This window comes from Artemia franciscana, chromosome 3, assembly GCF_032884065.1.
Source record: "Artemia franciscana chromosome 3, ASM3288406v1, whole genome shotgun sequence".
NCBI lineage: Eukaryota > Metazoa > Arthropoda > Branchiopoda > Anostraca > Artemiidae > Artemia > Artemia franciscana.
The window spans coordinates 12,211,674-12,231,940 of NC_088865.1; the positions used below are offsets into that span (position 1 = coordinate 12,211,674).

General features: G+C 33.6%; 1 protein-coding gene across 1 annotated transcript in view; it reads right to left on the reverse strand.

Annotated features, from left to right (window-relative positions):
• Positions 1-18,624, reverse strand: part of LOC136025461 (AF4/FMR2 family member lilli-like) — a 33,581-nt gene extending 14,957 nt beyond the window's left edge. Inside the window, exons 1-2 of the mRNA XM_065701493.1 lie at positions 18,495-18,624; positions 17,054-17,180 (exon numbers count right to left, since the gene is read on the reverse strand). Coding sequence (XP_065557565.1) covers positions 17,054-17,180; positions 18,495-18,624 — 257 coding nt within the window. The remainder of the gene's footprint in view (positions 1-17,053; positions 17,181-18,494) is intronic.
• Positions 18,625-20,267: the final 1,643 nt, after the last annotated feature.

The window sequence follows — 20,267 nt, forward strand, 5'->3', positions numbered from 1 at the left end:
CGAGTATGCGGAACAAAATGGCTATCTCAAAATTTTGATCCCTTGACTTTGGGAAAAAAATGAGCGCGGGAGGGGGCTTAGGTGCCCTACAATTTTTTTGTTCACTTAAAAGTTCCCTAGAGCTTTTTATTTCCGTTAGAATGAGCCCTCTTGCAACACTCTAGGACCACTTGGTCGATGTGATGACCCCTGGAAAAAAAATAAAATAAAATAAACACGCACCCGTGATTTGTCTTCCCACGTGATTTGTCTGAAATCCCACATTTTTGTAGACTGGACCTTGAAATTTTTTCTATAGGGTTCTCTGATACGCTGAATGCGATGGTGTGATTTACGTTAATATCCTATAACTTTTAGGGGGTGTTTCCCCTATTTTACAAAATAAGGCAAAATTTCTCAGGCTCGTAACTTTTGATGACAATGACAAAATTTGATGAAACTTACATATTTAAAATCAACATAAAAATCCGATTCTTATGATATATCTTTTAGCATCGAATTTCCATTTTTTAGAGTTTTGTTTACTATTGAGCCGGGTCGCTCCTTACTACAGTTCGTTATCACGAACTGTTTGATTACGAATTAGTTATCCTCTGCACGGAGATTCAAAATATTAATAAATAACCTTGAAAATTAATTAATTTATAAATTTTCGATTATATTATATAACATATTGTATTACATAAAATATTACTCTGGCTTAAAAAAATATTGGAAGAATAGGAAGAAAAGTCTGCGAACTAAAATTAGAATATTTCAAAGCTAAGATGATGAAGGACATCTCTGATGTTTTAAAAAGGAATTGGGTAGGATTGTCTTGAGTACCCGACTGACGGCAATTTTTTGAATAGCAGACTAGAGTGTATAAGATTATAAAAGTGTTGGGCTTACTCCTGAATGCTCCAGTACTAAACAAACATATTTACCCTAAACTAACATGTACCCGTCATTAAAAACCATTATGTATAAGTATGTTCCTGAAATTTAGATTTTTGCATCTTCCACGCCCTTGGCTAATCTTTTGATACGTGTTTCAATATTTTTCTTGGGTTCACATTATTTATAATAAGCTTCATTTTTAACTGAATCTGAGTTAAATCTTTAAAACCACTAGGATATTTTTTCGATAAATCTCCTAAAAATTGTTCAAGTAATCTACTCACCTTTTAAATGTATAAAAACACTTTTTTGCCCTGATAAGCCCCCTTCTCACTCAAGCAAGAAGTAAGACCCCTGTTAATATATATATTTTTTCAATTTTCCATACGTATTCTTCTTAATTCCCTTTAGTGCAATCCTTCCTTCCTCACTCGGCAAACCCTAGCTATAATTTGTCAAAATTTATTTATACATCAACCTCACTTTCAAACAGTTCGTGGTAACGAACTGTAGTAAGGAGCGATCCGGCTCAATAGTAACCAAAACTCTAAAAAATTGAATTTTGATATAAATAGCTACATCAAAAGAATTGCATTTTAATGCTGATTTTAAATATATAAGTTTCATCAAGTTTAGTCTTAGCCATCAAAAGTTACGAGCCTGAGAAAATTTGCCTTATTTAGGAAAATAGGGGGAAACACCCCCTAAAAGTCGTAGGATCTTAACGAAAATGACACCATCAGATTCAGCGTATCAGAGAACCCTTCTATAGAAGTTTCAAGCTCCTATCTACAAAAATGTGGAATTTTGCATTTTTTGCCAGAAGACAAATCACGGGTGCGTGTTTATTTGTTTTTTTTTTTTTTTTTTTTTTTTTTGTTTTTTTTTCCCAGGGGTCATCGTATCGACCAAGTGGTCCTTGCAAACAAAGATCTGATATATAACACTTAAACTTTGTTCTATAACAGCTAAAACCAGAATAAGAATATTGAGAACCAGAGTGATCCACAACAGCGATGCCTATTTAACAAAATTCGCCCGCGACGTAATTTCACTCAAAGTCTTTGGATTGGATAACCCGGAACACGATTGAATTAGATTGGATAATGTTTCCTACCCGGAACCTAATAGTCTATCAAGCGGATCTGCATTGACCCTGCCCAATACTTTGACAAACAGGATAAGTCCTAGTTCCTAGTTCCTAACTCTCCTAGTTCCTATTAACATAAAAGTCTCAACATAATAAAGTTAATATTAGTTATATAAATAATTCCCATTTTTAATAATAGTTTCCCTGGTGTCATAAATAATTTTCCACTTTTAAAACTCTGATAGGTTTATTGAACAGACTATGGTGAAAAATAAAAAAGAAAAAACATAGCAAAGGACAAAATCTGAGAGCAAAAAATCTGAAAGCAGTCTTTGAAACGCACTCTAATCAATTTTTTGAGCTCCAGAATATCTCCCTCGTCGGTCCCCTTAGAGCTGCAATTTACAACTAAAAACGAAACAAAAAGGTTTTAGGTTGACACCGCTAATTTGATACCAAATTATCAAACAGTTCGTGGTAACGAACTTTAGTAATGAGCGACCCGGCTCAATAGTAACCGAAAATCTAAACAACGGAATTTTGATACCAATAGCTACATGAAAAGAATCAGATTTTAATGCTGAATTTAAATATATAAGTTTCATCAAGTTTAGTCTTAACCATCAAAAGTTACGAGCCTGAGATAATTTGCCTTGTTTTAGAAATAGGAGGAAACAGCCCCTAAAAGCCATAGAATCTTAACAAAAATCAAAGCATCAGATTCAACGTATCAGAGAACCCTAGTGTAGAAGTTCCAAGATCCTATCTACAAAAATGCGGAAATTTGTACTTTTTATCAGAAGAGAGATCACGGATGCGTATTTATTTGTTTGTTCGTTGTTGTTGTTTTTTTCTGCTTTTTTCCCTGGGGTGATCGTATCGAACCAGTGGTCCTAGAATGTCATAAAAAGGCTTGTTCTAACGGGAATTAAAAGTTCTAGTTCCTTACCTAAGTGACCAAAAAATTGGAGTTCCCCTAGGCCTCTACCAACGCTCGTTTTTTTCCCAAAGTCACCGATTAAAAATTTTGAGATAGCCATTTTATTCGGCATAGTCGAAAAACCTAATAACTATGTCTTTGAGGACGAGTTAGTCCCCCGCAGTCCCCGTGGTAGGGGTTGCAATTTACAAACTTTGACCACTGTTTACATGCAATAACGGTTATTGGGAAGTGTACAGACGTTTTCACGGAGGATTTTTTTTGTGTGGGAAGAAAATTTCCATGAAGAATTTTCTAGCATTTTTTTTAAAAACAATGAAAAAATAAATATGAAAAAGTGTTTCCAACTGAAAGTAAGAAGCAGTATTAAAACTTAAAATGAACAGAAATTATTACACATATTAGGGGTTCATTTCTTCTTAATACCTCGCACTTTACGCTAAAATATTTTTAGTATTTTCAACTCTTTATCATACGGCGTTTGTGCTTCAGGGGCCATTCTTAAGGAATATAGACTCAGTGGTGCTAGAATGTCGCAAGAGGGCTCATTCTAACAGAACTTAAAAGTTCTAGTGCCCTTTTTAAGTGAACGAAAAATTTGAGGGCACCTAGGTTCCATCCGACGCTCAATTCTCCCCAAAGTCACTGGATCAAAAAAGTGAGATAGCCATTTTATTCACCATAGTCTAAAAACCTAATAATTATGTCTTTGGGAACGACTTACACCCCCGCAGTCCCCGTGGGAGGGGCTGCAAGTTACAAACTTTGACATGTGTTTACATATAGGAATGGCTATTGGGAAGTGTACAGCCGTTTTCAGTGGGATTTTTTTGGTTTGTGGGATTACATGGGAGGATCTTTCCATGGAGGAAATTTTCATTGGGGAAGAGACTTTCAGTGAAGGGGGCGCAGGATTTTTTAGCATTATTTAGAAAAAAAAAACAATGAAAAAATAAATATGAAAAGCTTTTTTCTAAAGAAAGTGAGGAGCAATTTTGAAACTTAAAACGAACAGAAATTATTACGCATGTGAGGGGTTTACCTCCTCGTAATACCTCGCTCTTTACGCTAAGGCATTTCTAGTAATTTCAACTATCTATTCTGCGACCTTTGTGATTCAGAGGTCATTCTGAAGGAATTGGGACAAAATTTAAGCCTTAATGCAAAGAGCGAGATATCGACGAGGGTTGAACCCCCTTATATACGCAATAAAAACATACGAATATAAAAGTTCGTTACGTAAGTTAATTCGTAAGTTACGCATTATTTTTAAGAATAAAAAGGTTTGTAAAAAGTTAAATGTTCTAGTTGCCTTTTTAAGTAATCAAAAATTCCTCCTCAACACCCCGCTCTTTACGCCAAGGCTTTTTACTGTTTTAAAAAGCAGAGTTCAGAGAAAGAGTCAAACTTTAGTGTAAAGAGAGAGGCGTTGAGGAGGAAAAGTCCCTTTCATATACGGAGTAATTTCTGTTTTAAGTTTTAGTTTCGCTCTTTACTTTCATTTAGAAAAACTAATTTTTTTTTATTTAGAACTTGAATAACTTTAAATTACTTTAAATTAATTTTATTTGAATTTCTCCGTATAAGAGAAAGGCTGTTCCCTTGTCAACGCCCTGCTCTTTATGCTTAAGTTTTTTACTGTTTTAAAAAGTAGAATTGAGAGAAAGAGTCAAATTTTAGCGTAAAAAGCGTGGTGTTCAGGAGGGAAACAGCCCCTTTCATATACAGAGTAATTTCGTTTCGTTTTAAGTTTTAATATCGCTCCTCATTTTCAGCTGAAGTCACTTTACGCTAAGGTTTTATTGTTTTAAAAAGTAGAGATGTGAAAACCAGTAAAACCTTAGGGTAAAGAGCGTGGCGTTGAGAAGGGTACAGCCCCTTTCATATACGGTATAATTTCTGTTCGTTTTAAATTTTAAAGCCGCTCCTTACTTGCGTTAAAAAAACATGTTTTTTTATTTTTTGATTTATATCAAGTCAGAAGTAAAAAACTGAAGTTAGATTTTAGATCAAGAACAATTTCAAAATTAAATTTGAAAACTACTTTTCTCCAAATTATTGGATGGGGAAAACTTATTTTGATCAGACCTATAAACTTTAACAATATGCATTAAGACAATTTGAAAAAATGCAAATAATTACTTTATACAGATCTGAAAAAGTTATGCCAACTTTGCCTCTGATAGGCAATCCGTCTTATCCGTCTTAGTTTTATTCTAATTAGAAACTTAAGTGTCTGATCACTTTGACCAAGTTTTGAATACCGGATCTGTCTTCCTGCAGGGGTGGCCATTCAATCCCCCCCTCAATGAGTTAAATCACCTTGTACCAAGTGATACATAGTCTAAAAGTAGTTTACAGGACCACACGTTTTCTTTCATTTTTGGGAAAAAAATAAAAGATATTCTAAAATTCCTGATTTTCCCAATTATTTTGTTTGTCTTACTTTACCTTTTACTGTTCAATTTTTCAATAAGAAGAATTGTTCGGTGGGAGGAGGCCTATCCCTGACAACATTATCAAGCCTACTGTCTCAATGATCGACAATGGCTGATATTCATTTACCTAAATTGAAAAAAAAATCAAGTTTCTTTTAACTGTAAGTAAGGAGCGACACTAAAACTTCAAACGAACGTAAATTACTCCGTATATGAAAGAGGCTGTTCCCTCTTCAACGCCCCGCTCTTTACGCTAAAGTTTGACTCTTTCTCTCAACTCTGCTTTTTAAAACAATAAACAACTTTAGCGTAAAGAGCGGGGCGTTGAGGAGGGAACAACCCCTCTCATACACAGAGCGATTTTCGTTCGTTTTAAGTTTCAATATCGCTCCTTACTTTCAGTCAAAAAAAGGTTTTTTTATTCAATTTCTGAACATTTTTTATTAATGCATGTTTTGATTTTGGCTCTCCGCGCATGAATAATCAAAAGGAAATTTGCACATTAATTTATATTTTTGGCTAAGTGGCTTCCTCATAGTTTTGATCCGAAAATTTTGAGAAAAAAAGGAGCGGGGAGTAGGCTTAGTTACCCTCCAATTTTTGGTATTTAAAAAGGCAACTAGAAATTTTAATTGTTTATGAACATTTTTATTCGTAAAAATATACCTAACTTACGAATTAACTTACTTAACGAAATTCTATATTCGTTTGTTTGTATTACGTATATGAGGGAGTTCACGTCCTCGTCAATACCTCGCGTTTTACACTAAAGCTTAAAATTTGTCAAAATTCGTTATTTTTTGTCCCGATCACAAAGGCCGTAGAGTAAATAGTTGAAATAACCAAAAATACGTAAACTTATTTACGTAACTTTTTACGTTAGTTTTAAGTTTTAATGCTGCTCATTACTTCCACTTGAAAAAAATATATATTTATTTTCTCATTTTTTTTAAATAATACTATAAAATCCTGCACCCCCTTCATGGAAATTCTTCCATGAAGGAAGAATTTCCCTCATGAAAAATCTTCCTTGGAAAAACCCTCCCGTATAATCCCCTCCCACCGACCTATCCCTACCCCAACGCGAAAACGTCCCCCCTGAAAACGTTCGTACACTTCATAATAACCATTACTATAGGTCAACAATGATCAAAGTATAAACCTTGCAGCCCCTCCCCGGGAACTGCTGGGAACCAAGTCGTCCTCAAAGACATAGTTATTAGGTTTTTGACGAAAATGAACAGAATAGCTATCTCAAAATTTAGATGCAGTAAGTTTGGAGAAAAATGTAAGTGGGAGGCCTAAGTGCCCTCCAAGTTTTTTGGTCACCAAAAAAGGCTCTATAAATTTTAATTTCCGCTAGAATGAGCCCTCTTGCAACATTCTAGGACCACTGGGCTGACGATCACCTCCAGGGAATAAAACAAACAAATAAACACGCATCCGTGGTCTCTCTTCTGGCAAAAAAATTTTTTTGACCTGTAGGGGGTGGTTCCTCCTATTTTCTAAAAAATAGTAAATCTTCTAAGGCTCTCAGCTTTTTATTGGTTAGGCTAAATTGGATGAAACTTATATTTTTATAATAAGCGTTAAGATTTGATTCTTTTGATGTAACTATTGGTTCCAAAATTCTGTTTTTTTGAGTTTCGGTTATTATTGAGGTGGATCGCTCCTTACTACAGTTTTTTTTACCCCAATCTGTTTGATATACTTGTTGACTTTACTAATCAAATTCATTATACATTTCAATTTGAGGCATTGCTTATCAAATATATTAACAATTAATACTAATGATTTATGCGCATTAACTTTACTCTGGAAAAAAATATTTCCTTGAGAAAACAATCTAGTAAAAGTAAGTATATCATTTTAATTTATTAACACATAAAGGGTAAGTGAATGTCATAATAATTACTAACTAGTTGGAAGTAAAACGAATTACCATCATTAATTAATATTCAGCGTCGTACATTAAAGTAACTAATTAGCAGTGGCAGATAAGGAAGTAAAGTTGGTTTTCTGTATCCCTTCGAAGCCGGACGTTGATGAACTATGTCCGGCTTCTTTTTAATTAATGAATAAACTGATTAGAGAATGAGTTCAGGTACTACACACCATATAAGTCAGTAGTGATCTTAATCTTTTACGTAGAAGATTTGACCTCCCGTATAAAGAAAAGCAGATAAAACGTTTTCTTTCGCTTAAAGTTCTTAAAATATTCGGAAGCGAAGATCTTAAAGCTTTACACTGTTGGACAAAACCCGTCCACAAGTCATTGTGGTTAAAAAATACATGGGTATACCTTTTATCTGAAATAATGAAGGGTTCAAATTGGCCACATGATTAACTATGTATTGCTTTTAAAAAAATCACCCTTAGATTATTTTTTCAGAATCCCACTATTCTCTTAATCTAGGATATGTAACTCAAATCGACCAAAAACTTTTCCGTATAAGAAAGATTTGGTCCCTCTGAATTCCGTATAGAAATCCTGTCAAATCCCCTTAGTTTAAAATTTCCCCTGAAAAGTTCAATCCAGATATTTCCCTCGTCGTAAAAACTCAGGCAAAACACAAAATTTACACAACCCTTTAATTTTGGTAAATTTTACAGTAACAAATACTATATGCATGCATTAGGCAAATCTCAAAATATTTTGCGCTTTCCTCATGGGCTACGGGGTCCTGTTACCCGCAAAGGTATAAGTAGCATATCTTTCATCTATCTTCAACAGAAGGTCTATCTTAAGATTATGATCAGACGGGTTTGGGGGAAAGGGAAATGGGAGGGGGCTACTTGTCTTTCCATAATTTTTGCTACTTCAAAGGGACTCTAGAACTGTTGATTTCTGTGCAAAATCACCCTCTTAAATTCCAAAATAGTATTCCCTTTCCTTATGAGCAACGGGGTTATGTTACCCTCAAAGGTATAGGTATTGCATCTTTCGTCTATGTTCAAAAGAATGATCTTAAGATTATGGTGTTACATTTTTGCGAATAAGACAAAAAAATTAGCTCCTCTCACTTGGATGCGACCTTGATCATTATTAAATAAAAAAACTAGTTTTTTAAATGAAAGTAAGGAGCGACATTAAAACTTAAAACGAACAGAAATTACTCCATATATGAAAGAGGCTTTTCCTTCTCAACGCCCCACTCTTTACGCTAAAGTTTGACTCTTTCTCTTAACTCTACATTTTAAAACAGTAAAAACTTTAGCGTAAAGAGCGGGGCGTTGAGAAGGTAAGACCTCTTTCACATACGAAGTAATTTCTGTTCGTTTTAAGTTTTAATGTCGCTCCTTACTTTCAGTTGAAAAAACATGTTTTTTTTATTTAATTTCTGAACGTTTTTGAATAAATGCATGTTTTGATTTTGGCTCCCCGCAGAGGAATAATTAAAACTAAATTTGTATATATTTTTTTTTTGATAAATGGCTTTCTCATAATTTTGATCGAGTGATTTTGAGAAAAAATAGCGGGGGAGGAAGCCTAGTTGCCCTCCGATTTTCAATTAATTAAAAAGGCAACTAGAACTTTCAATTTTTTACGAATCTTTTTATAAATAAAAGATATACATAATTTATAAATTAGCTTACGTAAAGAACTTTTGTATTCTCATGTTTTTATTATATATATTAGGGGGTTCGCACCCTCGTCAGTACCTCGCTCTTTACACTAAATCTTAAATTTTGTTCCAATTCATTAAGAATGACCCCTGAATCACAAAATCCGCAGAATAAGTAGTTGAAATTACTAAAAATAGTTTAGCGTAAAGAGCCAGGTATTAGGAGGAGCTGAGCCCCTCATGTGAGTAATAATTTCTGTTCGTTTTAAGTTTTAATGCTGCTGCTTACTTCCAGCTGAAAAAAAACAACTTTTTCATATTTATTTTTTCATTGTTTTTTTTAGTAATGCTAGTAAATCCTGCGGTCCCGTCATGGAAATTTTGTTCCCCCATGACAAATTCCTCGATGGAAAGTTCACCCAGCAAATCCCCCTCTTCTCAACCCCTGCCTCCAGCCAAAAAATCCTCCTGAAAACGCCTGTACACTTCCCAATAATTATTACTAAATGTAAGCACTGGTCAAAGTTTTCAACTTGTAACCCCTCCCACGGAGACCGTGGGGGAGTAAGTCGTCCCCAAAGACATAGTTATAAGGTTTTTTGACTACGCTTAATAAAATGGCTATCTCAGAATTTTGATCCGTTGACTTTGGGAAAATAGTTATTGTGGGAGGGGGCCTAGGTGCCCTCCAATTTTTTTAGTCACTTAAAAAGGGCACTATAACTTTGCATTTCCGTTAGAATGAGCCCTCTCGCAACATTCTAGGACAACTGGGTCGATACGATCACCCCTGGGAAAAAAAAAACACGCATCCGTGATCTTCTTTCTGGCAAAAAATATAAAATTCCACATTTTTGTAGATAGGAGCTTGAAACTTCTACAGTAGGGTTCTCTGATACGCTGAATCTGATGGTGTGATGGCGTTAAGATTATATGACTTTTACGGGGCGTTTCCCCCTATTTTCTAAAATATTGCAAATTTTCTCAGGCTCGTAACTTTTGATGGGTAAGACTAAACTTGATGAAACTTATATATTTAAGATCAGCACTAAAATGCATTTCTTTTGATGTAACTATTGGTACCAAAATTCCATTTTTTAGAGTTTTGGTTACTATTGAGCACGGTCGCTCCTTACTACAGTTCGTTACCACGAACTGTTTGATAAAATTTGGTTTCTTGTCGGCAAACATGACTTAATGCAGCCCAGGGATAAAATGTCACAATATCGTCTATGCTTGTCTCCTAGCGAAGCAAACAAGTTTTTACGATACAAAGGTGATTTTTGCCTTTTCAAAAACAAAATGAGATTAGAAAAAAAAAGTATTCTGCCACTGAAATGCTTGTGGTCAATTTTTCTTTACTTCTAATATAGGTATTATGTTTTAGTATGTTTAGTATGTTTTAGGTATTTAGTAAGGAGTGACATTAAAGCTTAAAACGAACAGAAGTTGCTCCGTATATGAAAGGGGCTGTTCCCTCCTCGACGCCCCACTCTTTACTTTAAATTTTATAACTTATTAAAAACAAAAGTTGAAAGAAAGAGTCAAACTTTAGCGTAAAGAGAGGGGTGTTGAGGAGGGAATAGCCCCTTTCATATACGGAGTAATTTTTCCAAAAGTTACCAGACCAAAATTCCGAGATAGCCATTTTAGTCAGCATAGTCAAAAAACCTAATAGGCATGTCTTTGGGGACAACTTACTCCCCCGCAGTCCCCCTGCATGGGGTTGCAAGTCACAAACTTTGACCAGTGTTTATGATTATCGGGAATCGTACGAACGTTTTCAGGGGGGATTCGTTTGGTTGAGGGAGGGGTTTAGGGGAAGGGATTATATGAGGGAGCTTTTCATGGAGTAATTTATCATGAGGGAAGAGAATCTACATGAAGGGGGCACAGGATTTTCTAGAATTAAAAAAAGGGAAAAAATGTGGAAAAGGTTTTTCAAACTTTTTACCTCTTCCCTCGCTTCTTTTTCTCAAAATTTTTCGATTTGATTACTTTAATAAAAAAAACATTTTATAATTGCCGAAACTATGAGAAAGCCATTTAGCCAAAAAATTTAATTAACATGCAATTTTTTTTAATTATTCATGGATGGAGAGCCAAAATCAAAACATGCGTAAGGTAAGGAGCGACATTAATTGAAAAATAAGGAGTGATATTAATACTTAAAACCAACAGAAATCGCTCCGTATATGAAAGGGGCTGTTCCCTCCTCAACACCTCACTCTTTACGCTAAAGTTTTTAACTTTTAAAAAAGTAAAGTTGAGAAAAAGAGTCAAACTTTAGTGTAAAGACAGGGCGTTGGGGAGGGATACACTATTAGAGCCATCTAGTCCAAGACCCCTATATAGGAAACTTACCACCCCTTAGCTTTAATAACGAGGAAATGAAATCGAGATGCTTGAAACAAAAACAAAAAACATGATAAAACTAAAGTGTTGCTCTCGCAACAAATATCAAAATTAATCATCTTACGTATGATGATGCAACACCCTTATCTTTTGGTAAGAAAAGCACACTATTAGAACTGTCTAGTCCAAGACCCCTATATAGGAAACTTACCACCCCTTGGCTTTAATAACGAGGAAATGAAATCGAGGTGCTAGAACAAAAAAAGAATACGACAAAACCGAAGTGTTTCTCTCGCAACAAAATATTAAAATTAATCATCTTAAGTATGATGATGCAACACACTTATCTTTTGGTAAAAAAAAAACACAATATTAGAACCGTCTTGTCCAAGACCCCTATATGGGAAACTTACCATCCCTTGACTTTAATAACGAGGAAATGAAATCAGGGTGCTAGAAACCCAGTGTTGCTCTCGCACCATAATAAAGACGACGTTATCTCTGCATTAAAAATCCACCCAAATAGTAGATTAACACAGCTTATTACAGAGCATAGTAGGTTACGCCATTTCAAACAGTTCGTGGTAACGAACTGTAGTAAGGAGCGACCCGGCTCAATAGTAAACGAAACTCTAAAAAACGGAATTTCGATGCTAAAAGATATATCAAAAGAATCGGATTTTTATGCTGATTTCAAATATATAAGTTTCATCAAGTTTAGTTATTGTCATCAAAAGTTACGAGCCTGAGAAAATTTGCCTTATTTTGGAAAATAGGGGGTAACACCCCCTAAAAGTCATAGGATCTTAACAAAAATTACACCATCGCATTCAGCGTATCAGAGAACCCTATAGAAAAAATTTCAAGGTCCAATCTTCAAAAACGTGGAATTTCGTATTTTTTGCCAGAAGACAAATCACGGGTGCGTGTTTATTTGTTTTTTGTTTTTTTTTTTTCCCCAGGGGTCATCGTATCGACCAAGTGGTCCTAGAGTGTTGCAAGAGGGCTCATTCTAACGGAAATGAAAAGTTCTAGTGCCCTTTTTAAGTGACCAAAAAAATTGGAGGGCACCTAGGCCCCCTCCCACGCTCATTTTTTTCCCAAAGTCAACGGATCAAAATTTTGAGATAGCCATTTTGTTCCGCATAGTCGAAAACCATAATAACTATGTCTTTGGGGATGACTTACCCCCCACAGTCCCTGGGGGAGGGGCTGCAAGTTACAAACTTTGACCAATGTTTACATACAGTAATGGTTACTGGGAAGTGTACCGACGTTATCAGGGGGATTTTTTGGTTTGGGTGTGGGGTTCAGGGGAGGGGCTATATGGGAGGATCTTTCCTTGGAGGAATATTTCATGGGGGAAGAGAAATTCAATGAAAAGGGCGCAGGACTTTCTAGCATTACTATAAAAAAAAACAATGAAAATATAAACATGAAAAAGTTTTTTCAATTGAAAGTAAGGAGAAGCACTAAAACTTAAAAAGGAACAGAGATTATTACGCATATGAGGGGTTCTAAAAATACTTTAGCATAAAGAGCGAGGTATTTAGGAGGAGATAAACACTTCACTCTTTATGCTAAAATTTTTTTAAATAATTTCAACTATTTATTCTACGGCCTTTCTGATTCAGGGGTCATTCTTAAAGAATTGGGATAAAACAAGATTTAGTGTGAAGAGCGAGGTATTAACGAGGGGACCAACCCCCTCATATATATAATCAAAAATATAAGAATATAAAAGTTTGTTACGTAAGTTAATTCTTAAGTTACGTATTTTTTTTTACTAATGAAAACGTTCGTTAAAAATAGAAGATCTAGTTGCCTTTTTAAGTAACCGAAAAATTGGAGGGCAACAATACCTCCTTCCCCACCCCTTATTTCTCAAAATCGTCTGAACAAAACTAAGAGAAAGCCATTTAGCCAAAAAAAGAATTAATATGCAAATTTCATTTTAATAATTTATGTACGGAGAGCCAAAATCAGTCATGCATTAATTAAAAAACTTTCAGAAATTAAATAAAAAAACAAGTTTTTTTAAATGAAAGTAAGGAGCGACATTAAAACTTAAAACGAACAGAAATTACTCCGTATATGAAAGGGGCTTTTCCTCCTCGACACCCCGCTCCTTGCGCTAAAGTTTGATTCTTTCTCGCAACTCTACTTTTTAAAACAATAAAAAACTTTAGCGTAAGGAGCGGGGTGTCGAGGAGGAGAAGCCCCTTTCATATACGGAGTAATTTCTGTTCGTTTTAAGTTTTAATGTCGCTCCTTACTTTCATTTAAAAAAACTTGTTTTTTTATTTAATTTCAGATAGGATTGGGAAAGCTCTCCATTGTGCTGGTGGAACACTTATAATAAATGAGTTTGAATTAAGCGAATATGAAATATGTGTACCGTTTCTTTTATCACTGGTAAATAGAAATAATAGAGTTCAGGGGATTGTAAACAGATTTTTATACAGCACGAGGAGACTTGACTTTTACTTAGTGTTTATGTTTTGTTTTCGATAGTGTGTATTTTTTTTGTAGTGAGTACGTATGTTTTTGTTCTATTTGTTTTTTTTTCTGTGAAATACCTGTTTTTGATTAAATCACGAAATTATGCATCTATATATCTATATTAAACTTTTACGTGTTGGGATCTCGATCAATATTCAAAAATTACACTTTTAGTGTTATTGTCACTCGTCAAAGGCTACTGATTATAACTAAAATCCCAAATTCATTAGAGGCCGAACAAAATAAAATCATTAATTAATATTCAAAGAAAGAAATGGAGGAATGGAGATAAAAAGAATGAAAGGAAGGTGAATTGGCTAAATATTTATGCAGGTTTTGTATATTTAACATGTCAAATTGGAATTAACTATGGCTTTCCAATTTCATTAGATGCTATACGCCTGTTCAAACAGTTTGTCGTAGTGAACTGTCGGCAAGGAGCCACACGGTTCAATAGTTACCGAAACTTTAAAAAATATACTATTTATTAATTAATAAATACTATTATTAATTAATAATACTATTATTAATATATTATTACTATTTATACTATTACTATTATTTATACTATTATTTATATTATTTATTACTTATTATTATATTATAATATTATAATTATTATTATTATTATTATATATTTATTTATACTATTATTTATATTATTTATTACTATTATTTATACTATTTATACCAATACTATTTATTAATATAAAGCAGCAAACCCACTATCATATCAATTTAATAAAAAGTCATAAATAATTTTTCAATGAATCATCCATAGTAAAAGTTTAGCAAAGCAAATTTAATCTTACATTTCTTTGCCAAATATCAATTTGGATTTAGGAAAAACCGTTCGACAGAACAGGCAGTTGCAGCTCTTTTATTAAAATGGATAATTGTTTTGATGATGATTTCCATGAGGCTACTGTTTTCTATGATGTAAAAAAAGCGTTTGACACTTTAAATCATGAAATTCTTCTCGACAAAATGATAAATTCTGGCATGAGAGGGAAGGGATTACAAATTATTAAATCACACCTGTGCGGACATAAAATCACAGTAGATGTTGGTGGAAAAATGAATAAGTTAAAAAGTCTTAATGATATAGGTGTACCCCAGGGCTCAGTATTAGGTCCACTTTTATTTTTTAATTATATTAATGATCTTCCGCGAGGCTTGCAAGAGAATATTAGCCATGCAATTCTATTTGCAGATGGCACAGCTATACCAGTTAAAGATAGGGATTCATCGGCATTGATCGAAAACTTTTTTATAAGTGTTACCTCAGTTAATTGATGGTTTGCTTCCAATAATCAACTATGGAAATTTACGAAAACTAAATTTATGGTTTTGGGTCGTTCAAAACTTACCATTCGAGAGATTTCTTGTCAGGGGCTTCAGGTCCTTGATCAAAAATTAGTTGGTTCCAATCATATCGTTATTTAGGAGTTTTTCTTGTTCCCGTTTGTCATAATCATATTGAATATTTCAGATTAAAACTTGCTAAAAATATTGGGTCGATGTATCGTGTGAAAAATATTTTTCTATATTAAAAATAATTTAACACTCTCTAATTACTTCTTATTTGAATTACTGCTCAATTGTTTATCTTAATACCTTTTGGAAGCAAATAAAACCCTTCAGGTACTACAAAAACAAGCAGTAAGAATACTTGGAATTTTTTTTTTACATCGACCTTCAAACTTAAAATATATCAGAAACTAAAACGTTGTTCTTTTTTTTTGTTAGATTTAAAATATATACGAATAATAAATGCTTTCATATGGCATTTTCAAATCCAAAATTCTAATAATTATTTCAATAATAAATCTCTGTTAATTTCAATTCCTCGTTTGGAATATAGGCAGTCTAAGATGTACCGAATTCTTTTTGTAAGTTCTGAAATATCAAGGTCTCTGATTAGGAACCAAATGATAAAATTGAATTTGATCCATTCCAAAAATCTTAGCTAAATTTACAAAAAAACAATTATCAAAGACTGTTTGCTATTGATTGGTTTTCATCGTTGGTGATGAAATAATAAATTATTTTATCTTCTTCTTTGTGTGTCCCTGTGTTTGGGATGGCCTCCCACGTCCCCCCTGCCCGATATTTAGCTATTTACTTATCATTGTAATTCTCTTTTTTGTTTTTTTTCTGTTTTGTCCGTTTTTGCCGTGTTAATTTTTTGAATAATTAGTATGATGAGATGCTGATGTTTTCTCTCTCTTTGTACTGTCCCAGCTTTACGAGCTTTACTCTCTGTTGGGGAATAATATTCTTTTTGTATTTTTTAAGTTGAATAAAGAAAACAGTCAAACAGACTTAAATTCTGTTCGAAATTGCATACAACAGAATAGCACGCTGCTCGGGGCCATTAGAATGGTGCTTGGTTCGAATATAAGATTAAGCATCCTCTGCTGAGTTGGAAGGCTGGGGAAGTGGAGGGGGATAGGGGTAGGCTCAGCAAAATTTGCGATGAATGCTGCTCAAAAAAGCCGGATTTATATGAAATTTACCTTAGTCCACGCAACATTTTTAAACTATACTACTGTCACCTGTAGTAACTAATTGCTGATTATTATAGTAAAAGCTTGATCACTATTACTGAACCTTATGTCTATTATGTATTGTGAGTGTATTGAAATTAACCTAAATGCGTCTTCGGTAAATGGCAACTTTTCTTCAGTATTGCTGGAATAAAATTTTTGGCTCCCCAACCCCAATAAAAATATTGGTGCTACTCCCCCCGAAGGTTATTTTAAATAATGATGATATTAAGGTGAAACTTCTGGAACGTTTAAGGTGAGTTTCAATCAAACGAAAAAAAACATGTATTTTTATGTTTTCAAAAGGGCATATAAGGAATATCTTAGGCAGCCTTGCTCTTTCATTACTATCTCTAACTGAAAACATAATAGAGTTTAAATATTTTTTTTTCTTTCATAATCAAAAAATATTAAAACTTCAAGGAATAAACATATAACATTATATTATACACATTAAATTTTGTCTTGAACTAGAAAAAATACGTTTATGATCTCTTGCAATAAAGAATTCGCTCGCAAAGAACACAAAAAAACTTAAAATTGAAACACATTACGTATTTCAGTTAGCTATACAAATTAAGGAAATAAAACACTTGGCAAGTAAGCACTTCCATTTTGTATTTATTTTCAAATTGATAGGTATATATTCGGTGAAATGTTCTTATGGCAGCTCCGCTTCACAGATTTTAAGTCACTTGCAACACTGTCACTTTGTTACTTTGCATCAATGTTACTTTGTAGAACAATCTTTTCTATCCTTTTCAATTTTCTTAATTGCAGTACAGACTATAAGAACCAGTTTTCTTAAGTTGCAATGAAGAGTCAGAGATCCAAATTGGTGTTCAAGTTGTATAAAAAAGTCTGAAAAAATTACAGAAATTAGTTTTTAGGGAAGAAAAGACCTAAAGTGTATTCTTAGACACAGTAGCATAAATTGGCGGGCAAAAAATTAAAAATTTCTGTAAAAATTGAAACATAGATCTATTGAAGAATATGAAAAACAGAAAAATGGATTATTTGGGATATATTAAAACGTAGAAGCATAGTCCATATTTTTATTCTAGTAAATTCTAGTCCTTTGAATTCTAGTCCATAGAACTTCAGGGGAGACAAGAAAAACTTTAATTACTAATTTGAAACCATCTATAATACTTTTTGAAAACAATTCACAAAATAAATGTGTCACTATCAAAGAATTCTTGGTAACTCTTAATTTTTAAACATATTAGTTTCATCAAGTTTAGTCTTGCCCATCAAAAGTTAAGAGCCTGAGAAAATTTGCGCTATTTTTGAAAATAGGGGGAAATATCCAACTTTAAGTCATAGAATCTTAAATCAAACCATCAGATTCAGCTTGTCAGGGAATCCTTCTGTAGAAGTTTCAAGCTCCTACCTTCAAAAATGTGAAATTTAGTTTTTCCCAGAAGTTCTTTTGTTTTTGTTTTGTTTTTTTCAGGGGTAGTCGTATTGACCCAGAGGTCCTAGAATGTCGCGAGAGAGCTTATTATAGCGGAAATTAAAGGTTCTAGTTGCCTTTTTAAGTGACCGAAAAAATTGGAGGAAACCTCCAATGGCCCACTCAAATTTTTTACCAAAAACACCAGATCAAAATTTTGAGATATCCATTCTATTTAACTTAGTCAAAAACCTAATAATTAAGTCTTTATGAACGACTTAATCCACCAGATTCCCCAGGGGAAGGGCTACAAGCTACAAACTTTAACCATTGTTTACATATAGCAATGGTTATTATGAAGTGTATAGACGTTTTCAGGGGGAATTTTTCTTGTTGGGGTGAGAAGGAAGCAGGAAGATAGGTGACATGATAATTCTATGGAGGAATTTATCATGACTGAAGAGAATTTCCATGAAGGAGGCACTGGATTTTCTAGCATTATTAAAAAAAAAACAATGAGAAAATAATTCTTTTTCAACTGAAAGTAATGAGCAGCTTTAAAACTTAAAACGAACACAAAATATTACGAATGTAAGCGAGTTCGTCTCATCTACAATAGGCCTACTTTGCTCTTTACGCCAAAGTAATTTTACTAATTTGAACTATTAATTCCTTTCATATACGGAATAATTTCTGTTCGTCTTATGTTTTAATGTCACTCCTTAATTGCAGTTAAAAAAAACTTGTTTTTTTATTAAATAAAAACAAGATGCACTCACCTTCAGAATGAGTTCTGAAAACCATCTCATCTGCTTGATCCCAAAGATCAAATGATGTTTGCAAAAAACCAACATTATGATGATGCCTCAATAGAGCTGAGTAAGTTGACAGTGGAACTGGTGCAGCCATTTGAGAAGACTGAAAGAAAGAATATTCGTTATATATTCGTTTATATAATAATATTCGTTTATATATATATATATATATATATATATATATAGGCTATAAATTCGAAATAAGTTTTTTTTACCGGAAGCATGGAGCAGCATTAAAACTTAAAATGAGCAGAAATTATTTAAGAATGACTCCTGAATTACAAAGTCTTTAATTAGAATCCAAAGTCCTTCAGAAGATGCTAAAAAACTTTAGCTTACAGAGCGAGATATAGACGAGGTAGCCACCCCTCCTCGTATAAGTAATAATTTCTTTTCCTTTTAAGTTTTAATGTTCTTCCTTACTTTTACTTGAAAAAACTCGTTTTCTTATTTATTATCTGATCATTTATTCAAATAATTCTAGGAAATCCGACTCCCCGTCCATGGAAAATTCCCATCCACCATGAAAAATTACTCCATTGAAAAATCTTCCCTCGTACCCCATGCTACCAGAAATTTCAAACCTTAAAATATTAGTATTCTTTTCAATAACCAATACTATATGAAAATAACGGACGAAGTTCATAACTTGCGGCCTTTACCAAGGGACTGTGAGGGGGGTTAAGTTATCCTTAAAGATTATGTCGTTTGACTGTTCTGAAAACATGGCTATGTCAAAATTTTGAGCGGGTGATTTGGAGAAAAATGAGTGTTGGAGGGGGGGTTAATTTCCATCCAATAATGTTGGTCACTTAAAAAGGGCATTAGAACTTTTGTTTTTGATCAAAAGAGCCCTCTCCCGATCTTCTACGAGTTTTGGTTCGATATGGCCACTCCTGGGAAAAAAGAAAAAACAACAACAAATAAACACGTGTCCGTGATCTTTCTTCTGACAAAGAAGACAAAATTCATTTTCGTATATAAAAATCTTGAGACTTCTACAGTAGGATTCCCTGGTATGTTGAATCTCATGATGTAATTTTCATTAAGATCATTTTCTAGGTTGTGTACTACCTTTTTCACTAATTGGGCAAATTTTCTCAGGCCCGTAACTTTTTATGGGCACCATTAAGTTTGATGAATTTTAAACATTTTGAACAAAAATCAATTCAATTCATTCATTATAATTCATTCAATCAATTCATTTCTTTTGATGTATATACTGTTATCAAGATTTTTTAATCAAGACCCGATATTTAGCTATTTACTTGTCATTGTAATTCTCTTTAGTGTTTTTTTTCTATTTTGTCCGTTTTTTGCTGTGTTAATTTTTTTGAATTATTAGTATGATGAGATGCTGATATTTTTTCTGTCTTTGTACTGTCCCAGCTTTACGAGCTCTACTCTCTGTTGGGGAATAATATTCTTTTTGTATTTTTTAAGTTGAATAAAGAAAACAGTTAAACAGACTCAAATTCTGTTCGAAATGGCATACAACAGAATAGCACGCTACACGGGGCCGTTAGAATGGTGCTTGGTTCAACTGTGAGATTGAGCATCCTCTGCTGGGTTAGGGGGCTGGGGAAGTGGAGGGGGATAGGCTCAGCAAAATTTGTGATGAATGCTGCTGAAAAAAGCCGGATTTATAGGAAATTTATCTTAGTCCACGCAAATTTTTTAAACTATACTACTGTCGCCTGTAGTAACTAATTGCTGATTATTATAGTAAAAGCTTGA